Source organism: Ptychodera flava, chromosome 12 (assembly GCF_041260155.1).
Source record: "Ptychodera flava strain L36383 chromosome 12, AS_Pfla_20210202, whole genome shotgun sequence".
Lineage (NCBI taxonomy): Eukaryota > Metazoa > Hemichordata > Enteropneusta > Ptychoderidae > Ptychodera > Ptychodera flava.
The window spans coordinates 11435826-11460794 of NC_091939.1; the positions used below are offsets into that span (position 1 = coordinate 11435826).

At 37.6% G+C, this 24969-nt stretch overlaps 1 protein-coding gene across 1 annotated transcript in view; it reads left to right on the top strand.

Moving 5' to 3' along the window:
- The first annotated feature begins 1314 nt into the window (after window positions 1-1314).
- Window positions 1315-24969, top strand: part of LOC139144997 (leucine-zipper-like transcriptional regulator 1) — a 28449-nt gene continuing 4794 nt past the window's right edge. The window contains exons 1-14 of the mRNA XM_070715881.1: window positions 1315-1560; window positions 3169-3288; window positions 5975-6054; window positions 14109-14217; window positions 15929-16012; window positions 16812-16866; window positions 17397-17536; window positions 17809-17955; window positions 18435-18489; window positions 19402-19512; window positions 19804-19896; window positions 21311-21397; window positions 23292-23436; window positions 24025-24206. Coding sequence (XP_070571982.1) covers window positions 1418-1560; window positions 3169-3288; window positions 5975-6054; window positions 14109-14217; window positions 15929-16012; window positions 16812-16866; window positions 17397-17536; window positions 17809-17955; window positions 18435-18489; window positions 19402-19512; window positions 19804-19896; window positions 21311-21397; window positions 23292-23436; window positions 24025-24206 — 1551 coding nt within the window. The 5' untranslated portion in view covers window positions 1315-1417. The remainder of the gene's footprint in view (window positions 1561-3168; window positions 3289-5974; window positions 6055-14108; window positions 14218-15928; window positions 16013-16811; window positions 16867-17396; window positions 17537-17808; window positions 17956-18434; window positions 18490-19401; window positions 19513-19803; window positions 19897-21310; window positions 21398-23291; window positions 23437-24024; window positions 24207-24969) is intronic.

Below are 24969 nucleotides of genomic sequence, written 5' to 3' on the forward strand. Positions count from 1 at the left end.
CCGATGACGTCACGCACACTTCTCCCATGAGCCCTTTCGCGCCCATGGGATTCCGAGCTCATTTCCATAAATGTCGTCTACTTCAACGTCTCTTTTCGTCGCTCCGTAGTCGTCGGCGCGTGCAATTATGTTGCAAATTTGAGCTGCATTTTATTCAAGGGTGATTTTGGAAGGGATAAACAGTCAATGTCGCTGGACTTAGGTTTCCCTTTAAGGTAGTTCGCGCCCCGAAAGTGAAAGACTTAAAGTTTTGATCAAACTTTCCTCAAAGACTCTTTCAACCCTTCTCTTTAAAAGTCAAGAATAAAAATCGGGAATCAGCGTACAATTTGTTACAAGAGACACAAATTACCCATTATGTGCCGTATGTATAACCCCCCCCCCCCCCTCGTATTCCGAACGAGTGTGGCTGCGTCGCGGACGAGTGATTCCCCGTGTAGTGGCTGTATCCCTCTAGGAGCGGGACGTGGTGACACTCAGCCGCAGCTATCCGGCTACCGAGAACGGGTTATTTTTGTCAATATTCGAACATCGTTCAAAGAATTCAGTTTGGCAAAGTTTATATGAAATTTTCAAAATTACCAATTATTATGTCTTACGAAATTATCAATTGTATGTTTAATATTTTACGAATAAAATGAAGAACAATGTTCGGCTCCGACTCAATCGGTGAGACTACGAGCAACGATCGAGTCTTCTGAGCTCAGACGCGATTCAACATTTTTTGAGATTGTATGTTTGTTTATTTATCTATTTGTTATATTTGTCTGTATGTTTGTTATTATTTATGTATCTTATGCTTGTTTATATGTTTAAATATTTTTGTTTGTTTATTTGTTTGTTTGTATGCTTGGGTTTTTGTTTTCTCTGACTCCCCTGGCACGAAACAAATAAGCAAACACCCATGCACACACAAGCAAACAAACAAACAAGCAAAACAAATAAAACCGTTCTTTATTGACAAATATGAACACAAATACAACTCCTTATTGGTTCTTTATTGTATATGGATATAATAATACGTAACAAATAAACAAACACGTGTGAAAAACAAGCAAACAAATAAACAAGGAGCCTGAGCTCACTGTGGTATTGAGGATCATTGTTCATCTGACAAGTTATAAATTTTGAGCCGAAATGGTGTAGAAAGAGAGTTCCTACACAGAGAAATTCATTATACATGTTTTATGAAAAAAATATCAATATATTTCATGATACAGCTGATACAGTACTACAAGATCGCTGAAAACAATCGTCACGTTCCCATCAGGCGTAACCACGATCTACGCAGGAAGTTATAACGCATGTAATGCGCAGGATCGGAAGTGAACAATTATCATGGCTGCCGTCTTCAAGGAGAACTCTCAGCACGTCGCATTTAACATTAATTTTTGATCGTTTGTGTAATTTAGGGACGATGGCCATACCTCGACCGACAGGGAAAGAATTCGATCACAATTGGCCTGAAAATGCTGAAGGATTAACGCTTGACTTTGGTCCATTCGAGACCGTACATAGATGGCGACGAATGCCTGAATGTGACGAGTTCGTCGGCGCAAGGTAAACAGTTCATTCATTCGTTACCACATTCAATATTACAAGGCCATGGCTTGCTGGGTCCCAGTTCTGCATCGTGTCTTTACACTTCATATACTTAAAACAGTGTTAAAAATACCCTAAATTAGCTACAGTCCTATTGTCTGACCAGTTTTGGGTTTTACAATACAATTTCGATGGTCTGGTTGAACCAACCTCGAATGTCCACAATCTGTCATTTGTAAATTGTAAACATAAAAAGCTTATAGCGAAATTTGAATGTATTTCAGTGGAGCCGGCCATGTACTACTAGTATGATGTAGCAGGAGATGCCGAGTTAGAGTTACCCACAAAGTGTATTGATCCTCAGTCGTCTAAAAAATCCATGCCCTCACGCGAAAGTTTGGTGAACTCTGGTGGAAGACTAGTGTATTAGTACATTGAAATCTGGACATCATAGGCTAAAGACGTGGTTTTGAAGGACGTTCGTTTGTTTACAATAGTCGGTACACTTGTCACGTTCACATTTCTTTAGAAGCACAAGAACAAGAAATATTCTTCGCTTTTCCCAGGCATCATGTGGCATCATCAGTTAGGCGTCTGTCAACTTATTAGATTCCTAGCTTCTCCTTCGAAACAGCCTGTTCGATTCCTTTAATAATTGGAGTACAGGTCCCCAGGGATGACCTTCATCAGATTGTTCAAATTGTGATGAAATATGGATATTTGTATTTTCGAGGCAAATTTTGCCATTTTTTGAGACATAAATCTTCTTCTTATTAACAGCTGGTCCAACAGCTTTAATATTTGGTATACAGCTCCCTAGGGATGACCTTATTTAGATTTGTTCAATTTGTGATGAAATATGTAAATTTGTATTTTTAAGGCAATTTTTGTCATTTTTGTTCAAAAAAATCTTTTAAAATCTTCAAAACTGCTTGTCAGACATGTTTGATATTTTAGATATAGGTCCCTAGGATGGACATAGTTCACATTTATTAAAATTATGTAGGAATTTGCGAATTTCTTTTATCATTTTTTGGTCAAATTTTTTACCAAAACTGCTTTGATAGCAGTTTTGATAGCAGATAGCTTTGATATTTGGTATAGGAGTTCATAGTAATGATCAAAATATGATATATTCAAACTATTATGAAATCTGCAATTTTGTATTTTGAGGGCAATTTTTGCCAATTTTTACCATATCAGCTTGAAACTTATTTCTGAGAGTACCATCCATGTGAAGACATGATATATTACTTGGGTTCAAACAAAGAAAGCTCACATCAGAAATTTAGATCCCAGAGTTTTTGCAAACTTCTCTATATTGTTTCAGTCTCTAATAAGTCATACTTTCAACATACAAAAAGCAAAAAAGACAACTGCACACTGCCATCTGAATTGACTGTGCACATGATGAAAATTGTGCTGCATGAGCAACTCACAAACTGTGGCAGGGTTTATAGACAGAATCTGTCCTCCACTCAGTTGGTATGTGTTATCTTAGGGTGCCTTCCTGAATAGACTAATGGCAACACACCCCCTAGGATGATGTTACAATGCAATATGGCCCAGCCTGCACCTAGTGTTCAACAGTCTAAGTGACCTGTCTTTGGTTTGGTGTTTCTGCAGACGAAGCAAGCACACTGTTGTTGCCTACAAGGATGCCATATATGTCTTTGGTGGTGATAATGGAAAAAACATGCTGAATGACCTGCTGAGATTTGACGTGAAGGACTGCTCCTGGGGAAGGTAAGTGATAAAAAGAGGCCTGATGAAGAGAAACCCACACCTACTCATCATGATGACACAAAACCTGTCGTTAAAGGGACATAAGCTGTAACTTGTGGCAAGTTTTTCAGTATTCTGTTTCTGTATTTCAAATACCATGTCTGACCCTAATCCATTTGTCGTGCTGAAATTTTGAGTATTCACTTTGTCAACACAGCTTGTATGTGTGTAGTGATCATTGTTTATTGTTTACAAATGAATTCTAGTCTGGACTTGAATACAATTTTCAACAATAACAATGTAGATTATACTTATATACCGTAGATTGTGTTGATATGCTAAATACTCAGTATAAAATTACGGTTTAGGGATTCAATGCAGAAAGTGTAGGGAAACCACAAAACAAAAGTTCTGAAAAAATAGCCAAAAAAAAACAGCTTATGGAGCTTTTATTGAGATGTCTCCTTATGACAGAGGTAATAGTAAGGACAGGTGCCTTTGAATCCTGATGCAAAAGAATACATGGATGTCAGTGGCTAGCATTTGCCTCTGATCTGTCAATGAGATGATTCCTGGACAAAAATATGTTATATCAGAGTTTGCAACCCATGCAGCAACTACCAGTTTGGTATTGTGGATGTGGAGGGGAGAAAACACAACATGGAATCAAGAGGTCATGACTGTGGCATGTCACACTATATTTCTGGCAATACAAGATAAAAAATTCACAGCTGTGGTATTTGTCTTACAAGGAGAAGAAAAAAGTGATAAGCCATCCAGTGTTCATTCTAGGATGTATAAACAAGGGGCCACTGTGGGACCCTACTCCTGCCCCTAGGGGGCCATTTTAGAAAATCGGGGGCCATCATCCACACACATGTAAAACCCGTGAATTTTCTGTGGAAAATACTATAGTCTATCAAGTCAAGAAAAGGAGAGATCAGGCCCCGTAACCAACCAAGCCCCACTGCAAAGTTGTCCCCGGTACATACGCAACAGGCCCAACCATGGCAACAGCAAACTAACCTTTTGGTATGATTCGTTTTAATTATTGATATGACGGACTTGAACAACTGTACATATTGCTAAGGACTGTGATTTTGAATGTGGAGACGATCATGATCAAAGCTTAGCGCACTGGTAGGATTTCTCTTAGAATGCTCCCCGATTTGCACACATCGACAATTACTCATACACTGATACAGCACGAGATTGTAACCGTACAACCTAAATAATGTGATCGATACATCAACTTTTAAACATAACTTGTATGTATTAGCAAATTTACAATCATTGGTTCTGGTTTAACACAATGGTGTTGTTCTATGCATAGAACTGGCTACTTTGGAAAATGAGATACATGTATCCGACATAAAATGTTGCTCTTCAAAATGATCATCTGGCCCAGCATGGATGCTTTCCTTGCAGTGTTCAACATTTCATTTGTATGGACGGTAGACGTTTCTAAAAAAGGGGTTCATCAACTATGCTGGTGTTAAAAATCCGAGTCGTGACTAGCCTTCGCCATTCGCGACTTGTACCGTTGTTTACATTTATCTGCCATGCCACATGAGCACGGCTTCAATACCCTTGCTCCTACATCAGTCCTTTTTACCCAGCTTCCTATGCACCACCGTATATGCTGTACTGGGTATTTAATTACAAAGGTCGATGGGTAACTGAATCATTTTACATGTCATACTATGACTGATGTGATGACCTTCAGGGCGCCCATCTTCACTACGCGAATGTATGAACTATTGCATGATCGACCCATTCATATAATGTTGCGCCCTTAGTGGCGCATCAAACGGTGAAATTAGGGCGATTCGATATTTCATTGCGCGAATTGGGCAATGATGCATCCTAGAATTAACCCTGAGCTATCAAGGTTTTGCATAGACCATGCAGCGGGCTTGGCAAAGTTCACAAGATTTTAACATTTTCTGCAATTTTCAAAAATCGGACAAAAGTCTCAACCCTGTATCTATGGTGATTTTGATGCACTTACCCAAACAAAAGTTTCCTCGTTCATGCAAGGAAGTTCTTTGTATTGCATCACAGACCTACAGGGCTTATGCAGGGCTATCAGAATGTTTTAAATTGATGAATAGAATATAAAACCGGTGCTTGTAGATATGTGTCCACATAATTACACCTGAACAATCAAATGTTGATGATTGATCAATTTCTGGAGAGCTTGTAATTAATGCTGATTTTCCCTCTACTATGTTCACTAGAAGAAGACATCTTACAAGGCAGGTTATTTTGTAAAGAGAACTGTCTTGAGATGGGTCACCCCTATTTCCAAGTATTAACCCTTTGAGTGCTGTAATTATTCCCTCTCTAAAATTTTTGTGCAACATTTTACCAATTTTTATGAACTTTTCTGTAATTTTTTTGATAATTTTGGACCAAACAGACATCACATTTCATTGGCTACAAATACAATTTCTAATCAAAATTTTGGCAAAATTCTGAAAAAAATTTGACTGGGGTACATTTTATGAAGGTGACAAAAATTGACTTGGCGCTCAAAGGGTTAAGGTCCGTCCACCTGATTTAAAACAAGGGGGATGCTCTATTTTCATAATGAAGGGTGAGTATTTACAATATTCCAACCTCATGATCTGAACCTAATCACAGTATCTAGACCACACTGTATGTACAGAATTTAGAGCAATGAGCTGTGTCTGTTTTCTTGCAGAGCTTTTACCACTGGAACTCCCCCAGCATCAAGATACCACCACTCGGCTGTGGTCTTCGGAAACAGTATGTTTGTATTTGGTAAGTGACAAGTTCTGGAGATAGCAGAGTCATTCACTGTTGTTCCTGCAGTGTCTTTTGTAACTCTTTCGGAGTTGTTGCCAAGGTTTGGGAATACAATGTATTGGTAAACAATGTTGGAATTCTGGTAGCATTACAGCTATTCTCAAATGCAATTGCTTTGCTATACTGTTGGGAACCCCTGTAAAAAGACCAAAACCCTGACTGCATACCTTCCTTAATGAAAACACTGTTTTTCATTTACGTGGAGTGTTAGATGGTCAAATAGAAAGAAGAGCCAGGGATGTTGTTCATTAACAGAAATTGACACAAGAGAAAGCAATTTTAGGGGGAAGAGAAAGCAATTTGTCAAACACAAATGTGTTAACCTTTTGAAGTTAAGCCTGTGTATTGACTTTTGTATTTACTTTTCCAGGAATGCGTAACATTTTCCTTTTCAGGACCTCACTTCCATTTGTAATGTTGAATTTGAGTGTTTGCAGGTTTCACTAGACAGGATCAAGGACGGAATCTGATCCCTGGCCGTGGCATTTTCACTTTGTTGCAAAACCCTTTCACCACCATGGTTTCATCCAAAGCCATTGTAACCAATGGTGATTGTGGGCTTGTTTACAAGATATTCAAGATATTTAGGGGAGGGGGTGATGGGTAGTAGTGTGTGCCTGGAAACGTAAAGACTTAAACTTTTGCTCAAACTTTCCAAAATGAGGCTTTCAACCATTCTCTCTCTTTACCAAATCAACGGTAAAAATCGGGGCCACTGTGCAAAGTTTGGAACTTGCAAAAAAATTGCCCAACATTTTGTAATATTTGAAATTCAAAATGGCCACAATCCCTGTGTTAACTCTATGGAGGAAAAATTAAATTTCTGAAATTTTACTAAAGACAGTAAAGTTTTCCTTTCTCCAAGAGCTTTAAAGAGAGTCCCCACAAGTGGTAGATCAGAAAAGAATCGTAGAAATTTGAGAGTCTGAATATCTATCCCCAAAGCATGTTCTACTTTAAAGATCTAAAGAAAGGTGATGATTCGTCACCTGAAGTAAAAGCGAATAGTGTTTCAATCAAACATACAGGAGTAATGGGAGAGGGGACCACGTATAGTCCGTGGGCCGACCTCGTCTATCGTGTCAAAAATGCCAGATGGTCCTGAGGATAATTTTTCATCAGTACCAATGAAGGTTCCTTGCATACAATATATAGAAATATCCATGTTCTACTGCCGAATCTTGAATAACCTTGGCGAGAATTTCAGGTGAAAATTACATAAAAAAATGGTAGACGCAGACAAGGGTAAAGGTCACTATACCGTCATGTAATATAACAAACGTTTTCATTGGCGGCAACTGCAGGAGGGAAATCAAGGTCGCCAATCAGATGTTACTTTACTTAGTAATTAAAATGGCTGCCTCTACTGCTACGCAGTATGCTTGCCATGTCGTCGAGACAAAAAAGAAAGGAGCCAATTTGCTCCTTTGCAGAAAAATCACGCGCAAAGTTGCTAAGTGCAGTGAAGTATGGATAAATTCCGATGGCGTTGAGAAGGAGGTCGCTCAACAATTACTCGGTGAATGCCGAGATCAAGCCTCGGTCAGCTACCATCGTTTATGTTGTAAACGTTTCACGGATAAACGTAGCTGCAGTACAGTAGCTCGAGGTTTTGCCTGGGTATTTCAATTGGGTCGGAAGGCAAAACCAGACTTAGGGATGTGAAAAATACGCTCGGGAAATGACATGTTTTTATCAATATCTCACGATCCGCGCGGAGTCGCCACAGAGTTAGGTCCGAAATTGTGTCTTTTCCTGAAAGCCATTTCTAAACTACGTGCACTCCCTATGGAGCTAAACTAGCTAAAAACGATAAACACGGCAAAAAAACCGATAATTATCACTTTCTAAATATCGTTCTAAGTTCAGAAAATAGCTGTAGTTTAGAAAGTCGGGCTTGGAGTAAAAAAAGTTTCCAGGGATATATCGGATAAAACGATAATCATCACATTCTAAATATAGTTCTAAGTTTAGAAATTAGCTTTAGTTTAGAAAATTTACAAATGTCGGGCCTGAGGTTGAACATTTTTTTTCCGAGGATATATCGGATAAAAACGATAATTATCACTTTCTAATAGCGTTCCAAGTTTAGAAATTTGCTGTAATTTAAAAAGTTTAGAAAGTCGGGTCTCAGGTTGAAAAATTTCTTCCAAGGATATATCGAATAAAAACGATAATTATCATTTCTAAATATCGTTCTAAGTTTAGAAATTAGCTGTAATTTGGAAAATTTAGAAAGTCGGGCCCGAGGTTGAAAAATTTTTCCAAGCATATATCGGATAAAAACAATAATTATCGCTTTCTAAATAGCGTTCTAAGTTTAGAAATTAGCTGTAGTTTAGAAAGTCGGAGTTAGAGTGGAAAAAATTTTCCAAGGATATATTGGATGAAAACGTTGGAACACCATTTCTGTTGTCATCTGTATATTCCCTAGTGTTTGAAGGGGAAAAGTGTGAGCTTGTAGGAGCAGTCTTGTAGAACCTGGAAAATACTATCAGTTTTCTCCAGAAGTAAGTTTTAAAAGTCAAAGCTGAAATGTGACTTGTCCAATAGACCGACGAGATAGTACCTCCAAATTAATGCATTTGCCCTATCAAAAGTGTTGCCTGCCAGGCTGCCATCTCCCAGCTGCGTGCTCACAGTGAAATGTAGAGTGCGTGAGATGAAGTCCCGCAAACTTTTCCAAGAATATGTCGGAGAAAAGGTTGATACATGGTTTCTGTTGTCATCAGTATATTCCCAAGTGTTTGAGTATGCAGGAGCTTTCTTGTAGAACCCGGAAAATACTATCATTTCCCCCCCAGAAGTAAGTTTTAAAATCCAAAGCTCAAATGTGACTTGTACAATAGATCAAAAATGGAACAATACTACCAAAAGGTGTGTTCAATTATGATCGCGCGCGTCAATTTGTGCTTCAAGTTAATGCTAATGAGGCATTGATAAGGCTATGGACACGATTGTCGTGGAACTATCTGACCCACTTCTTGTCTGTATCTGAACACACCTTGGTCATGCGAATTGTGGCAGTATGGTTATTTACATTCGTCTTCACGTCACACATCTGGTTTATTTGTCATTAACACTTGCGGTGGCTATTTGACAGTCTCTGTTTTTGACGGTCAAAGAATAAACATTCACAATTTTTCGTCATCGCTCACTCACAGCCATATTTCTCTCTTAATGACATTCAATTCTTACCCAGTGCAACGGTCAATTCAACACAAGGTGCTTTTCTCGCTGGTCTATGGAAAAAAATCATATTTGAGCTTTGGATTTGCCGATTGGGAAAACTGATATAATAGTATTTTCCTGGTTCTATCCGACATATCCTCGAACAGATTTTTTCACCCGAGGCCCGACTTTCTAAACTTCAGCTAATTTCTAAATTTAGAACGCTATTTAGAAAGCGATAATTATTGTTTCTTGCTAAACTTTCTAAGTTTAGATTTAGATTTAGACAATTCTAATTTAGCTTTCTAAACTTCCAGCTAAACTTTCTAAAAACGATAAAAACACAATTCGGCACCCTAATGCTTACTCAAGCCCAGAAGCGCAAAGAGAAAGGTAATCTGCTGAAAACGCTGTTATCAAGTACATCAAATGAGCTGTCAGACTTTGATAATGACGACAAACAACATGTGTCTCCTAAAAAAACGACACCTACGGTCTGACCCTGCCTCTAGTTCAATTTCTGCAGCAAAACGCAAAAGTGCATATGTACTACCACCGATATGTATAATATGCACACGTCAGAAACGACTTGATCCTATTACAAACAAGAGGCTAGGTCATACGAAAGACTTACTGCCTGTGAAACTAACGGACGAACATTGATTAAAGCTGCCGAATGACTGGAAAGTTTTACCACAATTTAGAGGTCAAGACTCGGTCAGTATTGGAGTGAAGTATCACAGATCATGTTACTTAAATTATACCGGATGCGTAACTTACTCATCTCAGGAAAAAATCAGAGGAAGACAGCGGTATCATGAATGCTCCATCCTTCAAGAAATTTTGTGATGAAGTTGTACAGAAGAGAGTCATAGAGGGACGGGAGTGCATTGCAATGGATGTGATGAGAAATATCTTTATTAAAATGATCAATGACAATGAAGGCATTGGTGCATCCACATATCATAACTTGTCACTAAAAAGAAGACTGCAAGCACGGTTTGGTGACAAACTTGTGTTTATTCGACCTGAGTATCGGCAATGCGAAATTCTTATGGCTAGCAGAGAAGACACCGGTTCAGATAGTCATATCTTGAATATTACCAATACAGATTCTGAGAGTGAAGGGAGTGAAAGTGAAATGGAATCACAGTCGATGACAACAAGCTATTTTAACAGCCAAGATTAAAGGCTTGAGATGATCCATACTGCAATGAATATTCACAGTATTCTTGAAGAAACTGAAGGCGTTAATAACTGGCCTCCCAGGGCAGAAGACCTGTCAATCCAACAAAGTAGAAGTTTTGTACCCACAAAGCTGTTCAATTTCCTAGCCTGGTATGGATGCTCATCAGATGTTCATGTAGAGAAGTGGAATTGCTTTGCACTGAGTTGTGTCATGTGTTTCCTGCACAAACAATTCTATAGATGATGAAAGCAAACTAAGAGATGAAGAGAATGACTGTTCCTCAGACATTGATAGTGATGCTGAATAAACAAAAAGAATTGCATGAGACCAAAGATGGATATTACTCAGTGATGATAGAGAAGTACGGGACATCTCTGTATTTCAGACTCGTGACAACAGAAAAATTAGTACACAGTCATAAAGAATGCGTGGCAATAGTGTTTTGTCAATATTTGGTTAAAATGGAGTTAAAAGAATGATTTTTGGTCAAAAATTAGTTATAACTATCATTTTCCAAATAGAAGGACATAACTCATCATATATTTTCTCTGAGAATCATACACTAGTAAAATGAAATCATTTACAATTCAATTTAAGGGCCTTTTAAATTTTATGAAAAATTGAAAAAAAACCTCTATTTTGGTCAAAAAAAGGTTTATTTGACGTTTTGATCAAACTTAGTGTTCATTTTATGTCAGTAAATGTGAAATGAGAAAGGAAAATGGTTTACTTTTCATGAAAGAAAATAAACTTGTATGCATGTCAACATTTTGGTGAAAAAATTGAAAAATGCACGTTTTTGGTAAAGAAGGCCCCTTTTTACTGTAATTTCATTAAGTTAATTGCCATTTTGCTGATAAGTACCATTTTAACTGGTGATCATTTCAATAAATGCAATGCAAAGTAAAGCAACCTTGACTTAGTCATTTTTATCAAAAATATGCAAATCTGCACTGATTTGGTCAAAAATCTGAAAAGTACAGATCTAACTGCGGTAGAACATTAAATTTTCTATACAAGTATGTGTAAGGAATCAATTCCACCACATGACAACTTGCTCAAATTTCCTCTTTCAAAAAGTCAACTTCTAGAGCCCTTTTCAGGGTTCGGCCCCACAGACTACGTTATTGAGAACCAGCAACACAAAATGGTTGATGCGTTTCAAATTTCAAAAATCCATAGTGTATCAGTGCTTCCGGAATTATAACCATGATGTGAGATGGATTCAGTTGTAGAAAGTTTTCTTTTTGAACAAATTTTCATATTCAGCGACTCAATGTCTGAAATTAATATAATGACCAGATGTCAATATTCTTATTAAAATGTTTGTATAACTTCTCCCCTTCTGCAAATAAGCCTGCTCCATTGAAGTATACAACAGGAACTTAGGTGTATATCTTCTTCTTGCATCACATACAATCCAGCATGCCTCATTACTTTCCACACCTGATCTTTACAAAGACATAAGGAAAAGTAGCATCTTATAACATTGAATGTACACATACGTACTAACATCTATCATGGATGCCGCCTCCTGTAATAGTAAAATTTCCCTTCTACAGAGAGATGATGTACTTTATGAACAGGTAAAATTCCATTCAACTTGTCATTTTCAGCTTTAAAATCTGCCCTCAATAGTGAGGCCTGTCCGTAGAGACACCTAATCAGAATTCCCCTTCCCTATTAAGGAGCCTGGCCATGGACAAATTCTTTAATTAATGTAAAAACTACTAGTTATAATGGAATATCTTACTTCCTATAAAGGACAGATCAAAGCTATAGCTGAAAGCTATAGGCTGTGAAATTTTTTCAACTTTCTGTTATGGGAAGCCTGATGTTCCAAAGGTTGTCCAAAAGACCTTGAGCTGTAATTCTCAGAATTTTTTCGGACCTCAAAATATCTTCCAATTTCCTGCAGATATTTGATTAAAAATTAAGTGATATTGCTATTTACTGTGTCACAGCAGGCGTTTGTGACAGAATAGACACTAAATGAATCATTTTAACCTTCATTACTGTTTTCAGGGAGAAAACAGCATACAATAAAGGACACAGCGTGTTCATTTTTAGCCGGATGCTGGCCAAATTGACCGGCTACTTCCGTATTTTGGCCGGCTACTTTTCAGCAATGTTTCGCTCTCTAGCCCCCAAATTCTGGTGTTGATAATAATATTTTGATATTTTTGTTGTCTTGCAAGCCGGAGATCACATTTCAGAAGTGCCTATTTGGCTATATGTAGTCTAGCAATTTACGCGGTGAACTTTTTGCTATATCGTATCAGCCTGTAGTACCGCTATCTGCAAACATGTACTGTACTGGGAACCGCTCTCGAGGTTATCGACATCCTTGCTTTCTCGACTACAGCCCGAATTATTCCGACGTTCACATCGGGTGCAACTTACTATTGGACTGACGAATAAAGCCGACGTTTTTTCTCTCAAACGCAAAAGAGAAGAAAGTCTCAAACGCGGAAGAGAAAGTCGACGCTTGAGAGCTTTGGTTTTTCTGCGCAAGAGTAGGCCTTGTCTGATGGGTAGGTTTTTGATCAAATGTAAAGCGACCAAAAGTTACTGAGTCTCATTGTTCATACTTTTGTCAATCCATCCATAGTCGATCATAGATCGATATCGCGTTTTGTGGAGGGGCCGTGGTACAGCGGAAAGGAAAGTCTACACGGGAGTCTACGCTTGAAAACTTTGATTTTCTGCGTAAGAGTAGGACTTTGTCTTTTGGTTGCCGGAGGTTTTAGATCAAATCTAAATAAAAAAACAATTACTTGGTCTCATTTTTCGTACTTTTGAAACGCTACGTCGATGGGCGGCATAGATTTTATCTGGGCGGCCGTGAAATTAAAGTGGGCGCAACGCCCAATTAAAAGGCGCCGTGGAGAACACTGCAGAAGCTAACCGCCTACTTTTCTATATTTCCGCCGCCTTCAAAAAATTTTGAGAACCCTGGGACATATGTCATCAGGGACATGCAGTTGCATGTGTTTGACAGGACTCCCCAGGTTGTGTCTGTGGAGATGTTTTGTGTAACTGTTTATTCAGACAGTTCTTACCTCATGTTTGGAACTATACCCTCTGGCTTGTGGCTGTTGTTTCATCCCGGTCGGCAACCTGTGATTTCTGTAAGAGTTACATCTCCATTGTGGTTCAATGGAAAACAAAACCCATGACCTGTATACGGCTTGATGATTTTACTGTTGTTCTTATCAGTTTTTTGATACACCTAAAATGCAACTGGGTGTACCTTGTTAACTCCATGGAAAGAAAGTAAACCTTCAGCTTTCACAAAACCAAGAATGATACAAACTGGATTTTCCCTTTAGGTTTCAAAATGATTCCAGACTAGAAAAAAAAAACTGTAAAATTTTAAGAGTGTGCATATCATTCAGGCGAGCTCGAACACATCTTGTTCAAGCGTGGCTGTAATATGTGTGTCAAAAAACCTGTTGTCTGGTTCAATCATGTTAAAAAAATATGTCTGTGTTCTGAACATCTTCCTAAATCATTACCACTTCCAAGTTCAAATAACCAAATCATAGTAAGGACTACTGGTAGATAGGGAAATCTTTGGAAATGGGAAATTTTAACGGTTTTAGCCCATAGTCCTTGTGTAATAATTGTGGTTTTTTTTCTATCGCAGGAGGCTACACAGGTGATATATACTCCAACTCAAACCTGCGAAACAAGAATGATCTCTTTGAATATAGATTTAACACAGGACAGTGGACAGAATGGAAGTTTGAAGGAAGGTAATCACGTAAATTTTATTTCTTCTCTTTCAACCAGGCCCCATGAGACAAAACATAAAAATAAGTACCTCTTGGGAGAAAGAGGATGAAAGGGTTTTTTAGATCATTTCACAAATTTTACTGAGGAAAATTCTGAAAGGACAAGTCTTGGACCAAACAAAAAAAGCTGGTCAGATACGATTTGTACTGTTCTCAATTCTCAACTGTATGTACCGGGTAGATGATCTTTGCGAAGGAAAGGTTGTCTGTCTGATTGATATTGCATTCTCAAACTCCATTCACTATCTTTTGACGTGTTTTGGGTATTGTTGTCGCGTTTATAAACTGCAGTTGCTCATTTTGTTTTCAAATCATATTTTAACTGCCAGTTTCTGACTTGTCAACACAGTCTGTATGTGTGTTTACGTCTAATGTTATTATTGACATCTGAATTTCAGTCTGGACTAGAATTCAGTCATCAGTAATAACTGCATATTTTACACAAATCATTGCATTGGCAAGACTAAAACTTTGCATTTCAACATACCAAAATAGAATTGAATCAGACATAAATTTGTTCTATAGAGTAAAAGATAATGAAAATATAATAATTATCAAGACTTACAGCTATTTTTCCGCCCCTTTAACCTGCATTGTTTGATGCAATACATTGAAGGAATATTTCATTACGATCATTTATAGGTAGGGTTGGTGTTAACCCTTCGAGTGCTGTAATTTTTCCCGCCAAAATTTTAGTGCAACATTTTAACAATTTTTATGAATTTTTCTGTAATTTTTTTGATTATTTAAAACCAAACGGACATCACATTTCATTGGCTACAAGTTTTCATCAAAATTTTGGCAAAAATCTTAAAAAATTTGACTGAGGTACATTTTATATTGGTGGCAAAAGTTGACTGTAGCGCTCAATGGGTTAAAAGGGGTGTTCCAGAATGGAGAAGTAGTTCAAAGTTAAAAGATACAGCTCCTAGGGAGAGTGGTTTGATACATAATCAAATTTATGAATGCACTTCCAGTTTCAACTCAAAACAAAAGACAGGGACACCTTTTAAATGCCCTTCTCACATTAACCTTACCTTTTACCACAATGGTTTGACCCTTTCCCGTTGTTTTCTTGGGGAAAGTTGGGCCTTTTACACAGGGAAATGGGGTAAATGGGTTAAACCAACTCAATCCCAGGAATCCCTAAGTATTCCTGTAACTAAAGAAATTTGATCTGTTCAGAGTTTTACGGGGCAAAAAAATATCAGATGTGGAAGTGTACATTTGCTGTGCACAATCCATTGCTTGCATTTAACCTGCTTGACAGTATCACTTCCCCATCTGCAAAGTTAGTAAAAAGCGGTATTAACCCAAAACCATGTGTCTTTTCACCCACTTGGCTTGGTATGTTACAGCAGCTTTAGTCTGTAAAAATCATGTTTACAGTATCTCTGTCTTCAGGGACCTTCAATCTTCAAGTCTTTGTTAAAATGCAACATATGGGACATGTTTTGCTTTACTAGCCAACTTGATCTGAGGTGAAATATGAACTTGGCAAGTGAAGGATTAATGATGCAAATAAATCGTCAAGCACATTTGAGAATGTTCACCTTACCTCCTTATCAAAATAAAGTGGAGGTAAGAGGTTATATTATTAAAACAAACAGCAATTTTTTGACCTGGAAAGATGTGTTGTAATTCACATTTCTTTGGTTCCTGCTTTCTGTAGACTGCCACCAGCAAGATCTGCCCATGGTGCTGCAGTCTATGACAAGAAACTCTGGATATTTGCAGGCTATGATGGCAATGCCAGGTCAGTATGTGTGTCTACATCTAAAACTAACCCCCATCTATTTGTACCATTGTATTATAAAACACTTCTGTTTCATACAGACTGGAATAGCTTTCGCAGGATGTGTACATACGAAGGTTTGATTTTTACAAATGATTTTATATATGCAAGCTAGACAACCAAAAGTTAAATTAAGAACAACTGTACATGCGGTACTGTAAAAATTTTCAGCAAGGTGAAATGATTACACTTCCAAACCAGTAACAATGCTTTCAATATGGCAGCAACTCCTAAGGTGGTTGATGAATGAAGAAAGAGTTCACACTCTTGTGACTAGGTTTACTATTCATTATGCAAATGTTAATCAGAGTTGTTTCTGAATTTCACTCAAGCTACGGAGCTTATATCAGTTAATTTGAATGCAAGGTAGAGAAGAGTTAGCTGTTTATACTGTTCTGTTTTTCCTTTTACTCAGTCACTGACGTTCCTAGCATGTAATCAGCCTTGTAATGCAAAACTTAATAAAACAGGATCACTCTAAGAAATGCTTTTAAAATCTCTTCCTCCAAGACATCTCAGGACCACACGTCATATGAAACCAGAAATATCTGATTTTTTCCTATCAAATGGTAAGATATTTGATGAAAGAACGGATTTATATTGCTCTTGCTCTGTTTATGCCTGTCAGTAAATGAGATAAAAGTAGGTGAATCAATAATTTGATTTTGAGAGTCTTAAAGTAAGTTGGTAATCTGTTTTATTTGTAACTAGTTGGAGATGAAAAATGTTTTGGGTTTGCTTGTTTTGTTTTTCTCACCAGGTTAAATGATATGTGGACTCTTAATCTGACTGGTGAGCCGAAAGTCTGGGAAGAGGTAAGCTCTGCTCAGTTTTGATGGTTTGTCACTTGAAATGTGTTCAAACTGTAATTTTGTGTTTGATAATGAAGCCCTGATTTATGTTGCTTCGTAAGATTCGAAGATGATGTAATGTCAACTGTCTTGGACACCATGAGGGAGACTCTTGTGTTCAACAAGACCAGAATTCTCTTTGCTGTAATAAAATCTACTAAAAGTGATTAACACAGGCGCATATTGTTGTTGGGCTTTTTATGGGAGTATTATCTGCCTCGTAATTTGATATTTATACATGTTTGGATTTTTTCCTTGGTATTGGCGTCTCCCAATAAAACAGAGTATTTATCAGTAAAGAGCAAACTCCTAGACTTTCCAAATGCTGTATTTCAACAAAGAAACCATTACAAAACTGAAAGTCTTTACAGTCAACTAACACATTCTATTCATTAACTTCATTAAAAGTTGAATTTAAAATTTGCATCACTGCTACAATTTTGAACAATGTTGCTTTGCAACCAGGCTGTGACGCTTCAAATCACTCCTTTCAGGTACACCAGTCTGGAGAGCATCCCCCAACTTGCTGTAACTTCCCTGTTGCCGTGGCGAGGGACAGCATGTTTGTCTTTTCAGGACAGAGCGGCGCCAAGATAACCAACAACCTGTATCAGTTTTATTTCAAGGAAAAAAGGTAAGTTTTGCTCCAAAAGAATGTACATGACTTTTAAAGTCACTTACAAAACAACATTGTTGCATAATGACTCACCATTATCTGACCTTAAAAGTAAAAAAATTAGTAGTTATTTCTCACGGTGGTCATATTCTAGGCAATATGAGTCAATAATGCCCTATCTCTGTCCAATCAGAGACTGGAATCAATAGTCATGTGGTTACACACTATGATGTCATATGTATATAGAAGAGATAAGAAAACAAGTTTTGTATTTCTGTTTCTGTGAACAGATGGAGGAAAATCCCCACGGAGCATATACTGAGGGGGGCTCCCCCTCCTCCACAAAGGCGATATGGTCATACCATGGTGGCCTTTGACAGACACCTGTATGTCTTTGGTGGAGCAGCTGATAATACACTACCCAATGAACTACACTGGTGAGTCTCACAATTTCTTGTCCGGGTCCATTCAATGGCTGTCCTGCTATTTTAACAGTTTTACGTTTGGATCTGCATGGCATAACATGACTTTCACAAAGAATTTTAACTGACTTGACAACCCAAAGATTTTGAAAAATACAAAGTATTTACTGACTTGTCCAGCCAGAAAAGGAGGTGATTTCTTTTCTGGTTTGACCGGAAAGTAAAGTGTTTGTATTATGACATAGTAATGTTTGTCACAGTGATCATCCAGATGCTATGATTTTTATGTTGATTTTGGATGAACAGATGCAAAAAGAGTAATTTGGACTTACTTATTCTGTTTTTTGGGAACTCAGCAAGAACTGCATGATGTAGCATTGTTCCCAACTTTCAGGAGCTTTGTCTACCTAAGCTGACCTAAACACCTTTTAAAAGAAATATACACTCACAGTGATTTGAAACTTTTACAAACTCTCTTCTGTAATTCTCTGCAGCTTTGACCTTGACAGTGAAACATGGGAAGTAGTCATACCATCAACAGACAGTGAAGTAAGTCTTGTCTGAACTATTGATCGTACACTCTAAAATATTTGAATATGTTTTCCTGGACACCTGTACATGATATCAATGTTTCTTCAAGGCTGTTTCTATGCCAACTGGAATTGTGCAAAACCATTGTCTTGCAATGAAAGGGTTTACTTGTAAATGGAAATAGTGTTCGGAACTCTGCCTGTGCGAGTTTCTTCTTTGCAAACATTGTGTTTCGTGCACAATATCTAGATGCACCGCATCATCATAGCTGCAACATTTAAATTATACGATGTAGATATAACAGACATGTTTCAACTTTCATCGATCACCATCATACCTTGGATACAGTGTTTCCATTGGTCGTATGGGTCCCATACGACCTTTGAGCACAGTTCTGAAGTCTGTATCCCTTTCAGTCCGTAGTTTGTCACTTCCCATAGGATTACATGATAATACTGATCAAATAAAATTATATTGTCACCGCGCTAATTTTGAGATAAACAGTATTGAATTATTTCGTCCATAGAAAATGCATTGGTGAAAAAATGCTGACTCAGCATTTTTTCTCACAAATGGCAAAATCCATGGTCATTTATCTCACAAACGAGCGCGGTGGCCCCTATATTTTATCACACATTTTGATAATACTTACAAAGGAGAATCCAAAAATTGACAATTTAGAGAAATGACCTTACTTTTAATTTTACCGATCGTACATCCTTAAACCCCATACAAGTACCATCCATTTCCTGTAGCTGGTTTTTTTTTAATTTTCACTTTTGCTTAAATTTTACATGGAAAGCCATTCAAAGCTAAATATGACATGATTTTTACCTCTCTCAATCTAAATGTTTGAACCAGTGGAATTATCTACCAGCCTCTATTTTTGTTGAATTTTGCAATATCTTTGATTCGCGCATACGTTTTCAGATACCCAGTGGCAGGCTGTTCCATGCAGCCGCTGTAATTGGCGATGCTCTCTTCATATTTGGTGGAACGGTCGACAACAACATCAGAAGTGGTGAGATCTACAGATTCCAGGTGAGTGCTCTGGTAAAATGGTAAAAAATATTGAAGCCAATTAAAGGTACCCTCATCTTGTTCATGGTCTTCACAGACCACATAGCCTTCAGTGTCCAAATTTTGACCAGTGTCTGGAGATCATAGGAAGGACAGATGATATTTTGGTCATCAACAGTTATGAAAGTTGCTCAGTCAAAGCAGTTTTTGTTGACGACACACAACAATGCCCACAAATCTGGATTTCTTACACTTTGTCATTTGTCCAAACAAACGAAGCATCTTGCCATAAAAATTTTATGTTTTTTCCAGTTTGCAGCATACCCAAAGTGCACCCTAAAGGATGACTTTGGTCGACTTCTTGAGAGTCAGCAATTTGCTGACGTGGACTTTCTGATTGGCAAGGCAAGTAATTCTCCATTGACGCAAATTCTTTTGTACTCTGGCTTCATTGACTGTCAATTAATCTCTTTGACCCTGATTTCCCTGTGCACTGGTCCAGATTGACCATTGAAAACAGTTAAACTAGGGCCATTCCATTGGCAGTTAAAGGGGTTCAATTAAAGTTTACCTCCTAGCCTCACAATTCCAGACAAAAGATTGCTTTCAGTCACTGGCAGGAAGGCATAAAATGCTTGTGTTTTTTTCACAAAGATAGTAATTCTCTTAAAATTGCAATCAAAGGCGTGATAGCCCATATAATTTGATAGTTGAGATGTTTACAAAGTGACATATAACATGTAAACCAGGCAACGGATTTGTTTCTCACAATGCATTAGTGCAATATGCAAACCAATGAATACTCAACAAAAGTCAGCTTTTGTGATTAAACTATGAAGAATATCGCATACTATAATCATGATAAAACACTTTGAAGAATGGTATTCATGGCTGAGAGTTCATGTCATGGCTTGCACAGACACACTGCTGTCTCCTGTCTTGACGCAGTGATTGTTTTGTGGTATTCACTTTATTATCTACGATTTAACATTAAACTTGGCAGTTATGTGCTGGAGAGTGACAAAGTAGAACACGCCGAGAAAAGTTCAAGTTTTTGCCAGAGAATAAGTTGTTACAAGATAATTTAGTGCAGAATGTAGTTGAATAATGCTGGGTGCTTCCAAGAGTTCAGTCACCCTGGTGTATTCACACCAACAACAATGGCAAGATCGATGTTTATTGAGGGATCAAATTCAATATAATGAGCCATTGTTCAAAATCACTCAGCATTGTTCCTCTTCTGACAAGTAGCTTTTATACCAAAATCAAAACTCTTGCTTTTGTCATTTGACATTTTTAAGTGAGCTAAAGATTTTGGCAAGGAATTGGTAAATTGTACAACAATTTTCATACCCAAAATGTCAGTAAAATGCTCTCTCTCTGAGACTAGCAAATAAATTTCAGAGTGTGGGAAAAAAGTTGAATGATAAACATTTGAAATAAAATGCTCCTAGGAGGCAGATATTTGGACTGTCAAACTTTCATAATACGTCTCATATTGAAGGTCATTGAAGTAACTAAATTTTCCACTGGTTTTAATAGTTTTGTGAATGTCAAAAATTTGACTTTACCCAATAACATAGGCAGCCATGTTGAATTTCAAGTGTCAGTATAAATATTTGGTAATTTATTTCTCTAGTACCAGTCACAGCTGATTTTAATTCTTGATTTTGAACGAGAATGATTTAAGTTTCCCTACAGAAAGTTTTAGCAGAAGTTAGTCTTTCATTTTTGAGGTGAATACCATCTAGCTGAGAGGATGTCCACTATTTGAAGAAGATTTATATTTTTTAATACATTCTGTGTTTCTGTTCTTCAGGATGAAGTGAGGGTGCCAGCCCACATTGCAATAGTGGCTGCCAGATCTCCATGGCTGAAATCAAGAATTGAACAAGCTAGAGATCAGGTACATCAGCATTTATATCATCATTCAGGTAAATTTGGTAAAATCACGATGCAGGTTGGAATTAAATACCAGATTCAGTTGTAATGAACCTTGTTGACTAACACCATATGTCACAATTTCAGTGTGAATTTAATATGTTACAGGTACAGTAGCAGTAAAATTTTGATGATTTTTTTCTCCATTTGTTTCTACTGTCAAATTTTGAGATACCGGTACATGCATATCTTTCAGCCTTAGCGTTTACACTTGCATGTTAACACACATTTTCTTCTAAATTGCACACAGAATGTGTTGATGACGCTGTATCAGCTGTAGTGTTCAGCTTGACAACTCAAGCCCAAACAGGTGTAGACTACATTGCTTTTGTTGACAAGTGAATTCTGGTCCGTAATAGAATTCAAATGTAAACAATGCATTTTAAATGTGTAGATACTGTGTTGACAATGCAAATAGTAGGCGTTTCTACATGCTTTTGCAAGTACACAGTACAAGAAGTTGCAATTGACATACAAAACAAAAACATTGTAGAAATTCATCAAACATCACAGCTACTTGCCCTCTTGAGTTTAGTTTAATGCACTCCTCCTAATGACAGAAACCAGTGCTCATCTTAGGGTGGCTGCAATGGTGAATAAATACAAACATACTCCCTAAGATAATGTTGAAATGTACTACGGCTCAGCTTGGATCCACTGTTCTTCAGTGCTGCCGTGTAGATGAAACTTGAAATGATTCACTCTCCAAGAAAAATATTCCACTAATGTCCACACATCTACCAACATTTTTGTTCATATCAAATCTGCCTTTCAAAACGGAAAAAGGGCCGTTTTATTGACTTAACATGTTTACACAGAGATAAGGCAGACTTCAGTGTGTGGAGGGATTGTGGGCAGACCAAAGTTACCACAAAGCCAATGTCTGTATTTGCCCATGTTCCAAATCGTGCCTTCAGCACTGCATTTTTTTCTCTCTATCAGTCAATCTGTTGGTTGGTAAACATTTTGTTCCAGTCAGAACAAAAGATGAATTGCCATGTCAAATGTAAATCCGTTCCTCCCTTTTGTATTATCTCTTTGTTTCCCCCTTTTGTCCATGCAGTCACTACTGGGTTTTTTCCTAATTCGTCGCCATTGAATAGAGATGCTGTAACAGACAAGAAAAACAAGTGCTTCAAAAGTGCAATAAACACAGCCCCCCCCCCCTAAAAAAAAACACCATATAGATACTACTGTATATTTGACTGCTTTGCTCTGGGAGGAGTACTCTGTTTCAAGTTATCTTGTTTGAATTTGGTTTGTCTTAAAGTGAAGAGTATCTGCATGCAGTCTTGTTACTGTCACCACAGATGCTCATTAATTCAACTCTAAATTTAACACCAAGACCTTGTTTACTAAGCAACATGGCCTGGAGACACTTCTGTCTGGCTTCATGGTTTGTAGACTCAGCATGGTTGTGTTCTTCAATAAACACAGTAACTGATGTGACATTCCAGCAACTGTAAATGAGATTGCATTACTGTCTTTGACTGAAATGATTTATATAGAGGAGCAATTTTTTGGTCCATTTCAAAACACATGATTGACTAACTATATTTGGTGAAACGGACTGTTTTCTGGTGACACAAAAGCTCTCAGAGAAACAAACAAATACTGTTATCCTCATTGCCAATCAGCGTTTGAAAAACTCGTCCTCTCCTGAGTGCCTTGGTTGAGGGCAGTATGCAAGCATGAATTATCAGGCCCCTTCAGCCTTGTCACTTCCAGAATACCCAGGGTGAAGCACAGCTACTTTTAGCTTACAGCATAGACGTCAATATGATTCTGCAGTCAAGCGCCCATGTTCCTAAATGTCACCAAAAATCACGTGTTATTTATAACCCTTGCTTTATATTCAGATGAATGAGAGTGTCCCTCAAACAAGCAAAGGTAGGAAAAAGGCCAGCAGAACACTGCAAGTCCACCTCAAGGACGCTGTACCCGAGGCTTTCAAAATTGTACTGACTTTCATTTACACGGATAGAATTCACAAGGCTGTCAAAGGTGAGGCTCAAAAAATAAGATGTTGTATTACTCATTTTCTCACACATTGATGTCGACTAGCCATGTGTAATTTTTTGTACATTTGCTAGAAAAAAAAATCGAGTATAAGTTGACAGTGAACAGTTGTATGGCAAAAATAGCTGTACCAACAGCTCACACAAAATGGCCTAAAAATCTACTGGGGGAGGGGAAATAAATAAGCATGAGAAAAGGCCAAACTCTTAAATTGAGAAGATGAGCTTTGCTTTAATTAATAGGATAGGCAGTATCGATGCCGTTTCTTCTATCAGTTACGTCGTGTCAAAAGTCATGGAGTGTCAACCCTTTTTTTTCAGTTATTTGATACCAAACTAAATGAGTGCCACACAAGTACACACAGAGAATTGCAGTGTTGCACAGACACATAAATACCTGATTTTTTATCTACTATCATTCACTTTTTTCTTCTATAAATTTCAGTTCATACATTGTGTCTGGAGACTTGAAAAGATAGGCCTGGTCCATTTTTGTCATTTTATAAAGTTGGCCTTTTTTTTCACTCACCTGTATTTATTTTGATTCCGGAATTATTTTTGTTTAAACCAATAGGCTATGAAGGCAGAAGCATAGAGGTGGTGCTGCTGATGTTGGAGGTGTACAGGCTATCACTACATTTCCATCTCTGTAGATTGGAACAGCTCTGTGTTCAGTACCTGGAAGCATCAATAGGCCATAAAAACGTCTTAGTTGCCCTTCAGAATGCTGCTGATCTGAAATTAGACTTTGTCAAGGTGAGTGGGTATCATGGTAATGAATGCATTGACCTTTGACTTGATCTAAAATGAGACTTTGCTAAGCTGAAGGGGATGCTGCAGTAGGTGGACACATTAATCTTTGACTCTCTAAATCTGAAAGTAGGGTTTTAAAGGAATTTGGGTGCTGCAGCTATGAATACATTAACCCTTGACCCTGTACTTCACTGTACAGTAATCTTTGACTCTCTAAATCTAAATATTTTTGTCTAGATAATGGGGAGTGGCAGCGATGAAACATTAACCCTTGACCCTTGACACTTTCTCTGTACAGTAACCTTTGACTTGCTACATGTATATCTGAATTTTTTGTCTGGGTAATGGGATGTGGCAGCTATGAAATATTAACCCTTGACCCTTGACACTTGACTTCATTTGTTTACGGCATACTACGTGTTACTAGTAAATACCCGTACATCTATGTGCGGTTTGCCAATGTACTTTCTCACTGTAACACTCCTTTCATTACTACATTACGGTTCAAGAGATATTGGGGAATGCATTAAGACTTTGGATTTCAGTGTGATTAAAGTTGAGAACTAATTACATGATGTTTGTGTGACTTTACAAATAATTTAAGTGTTACTAAATGCCCCATTAGTGCGTAATAAAGTTTCAAAAATAATGTGACAGATTTGAAATTTGACAAAGACACACAGTCAACAACCCAGTTTTGGTTTACCAGTCTTTGAATATATAACCAGAACAATAACAACAACAGTAATTTGCACTGATTTTTTTT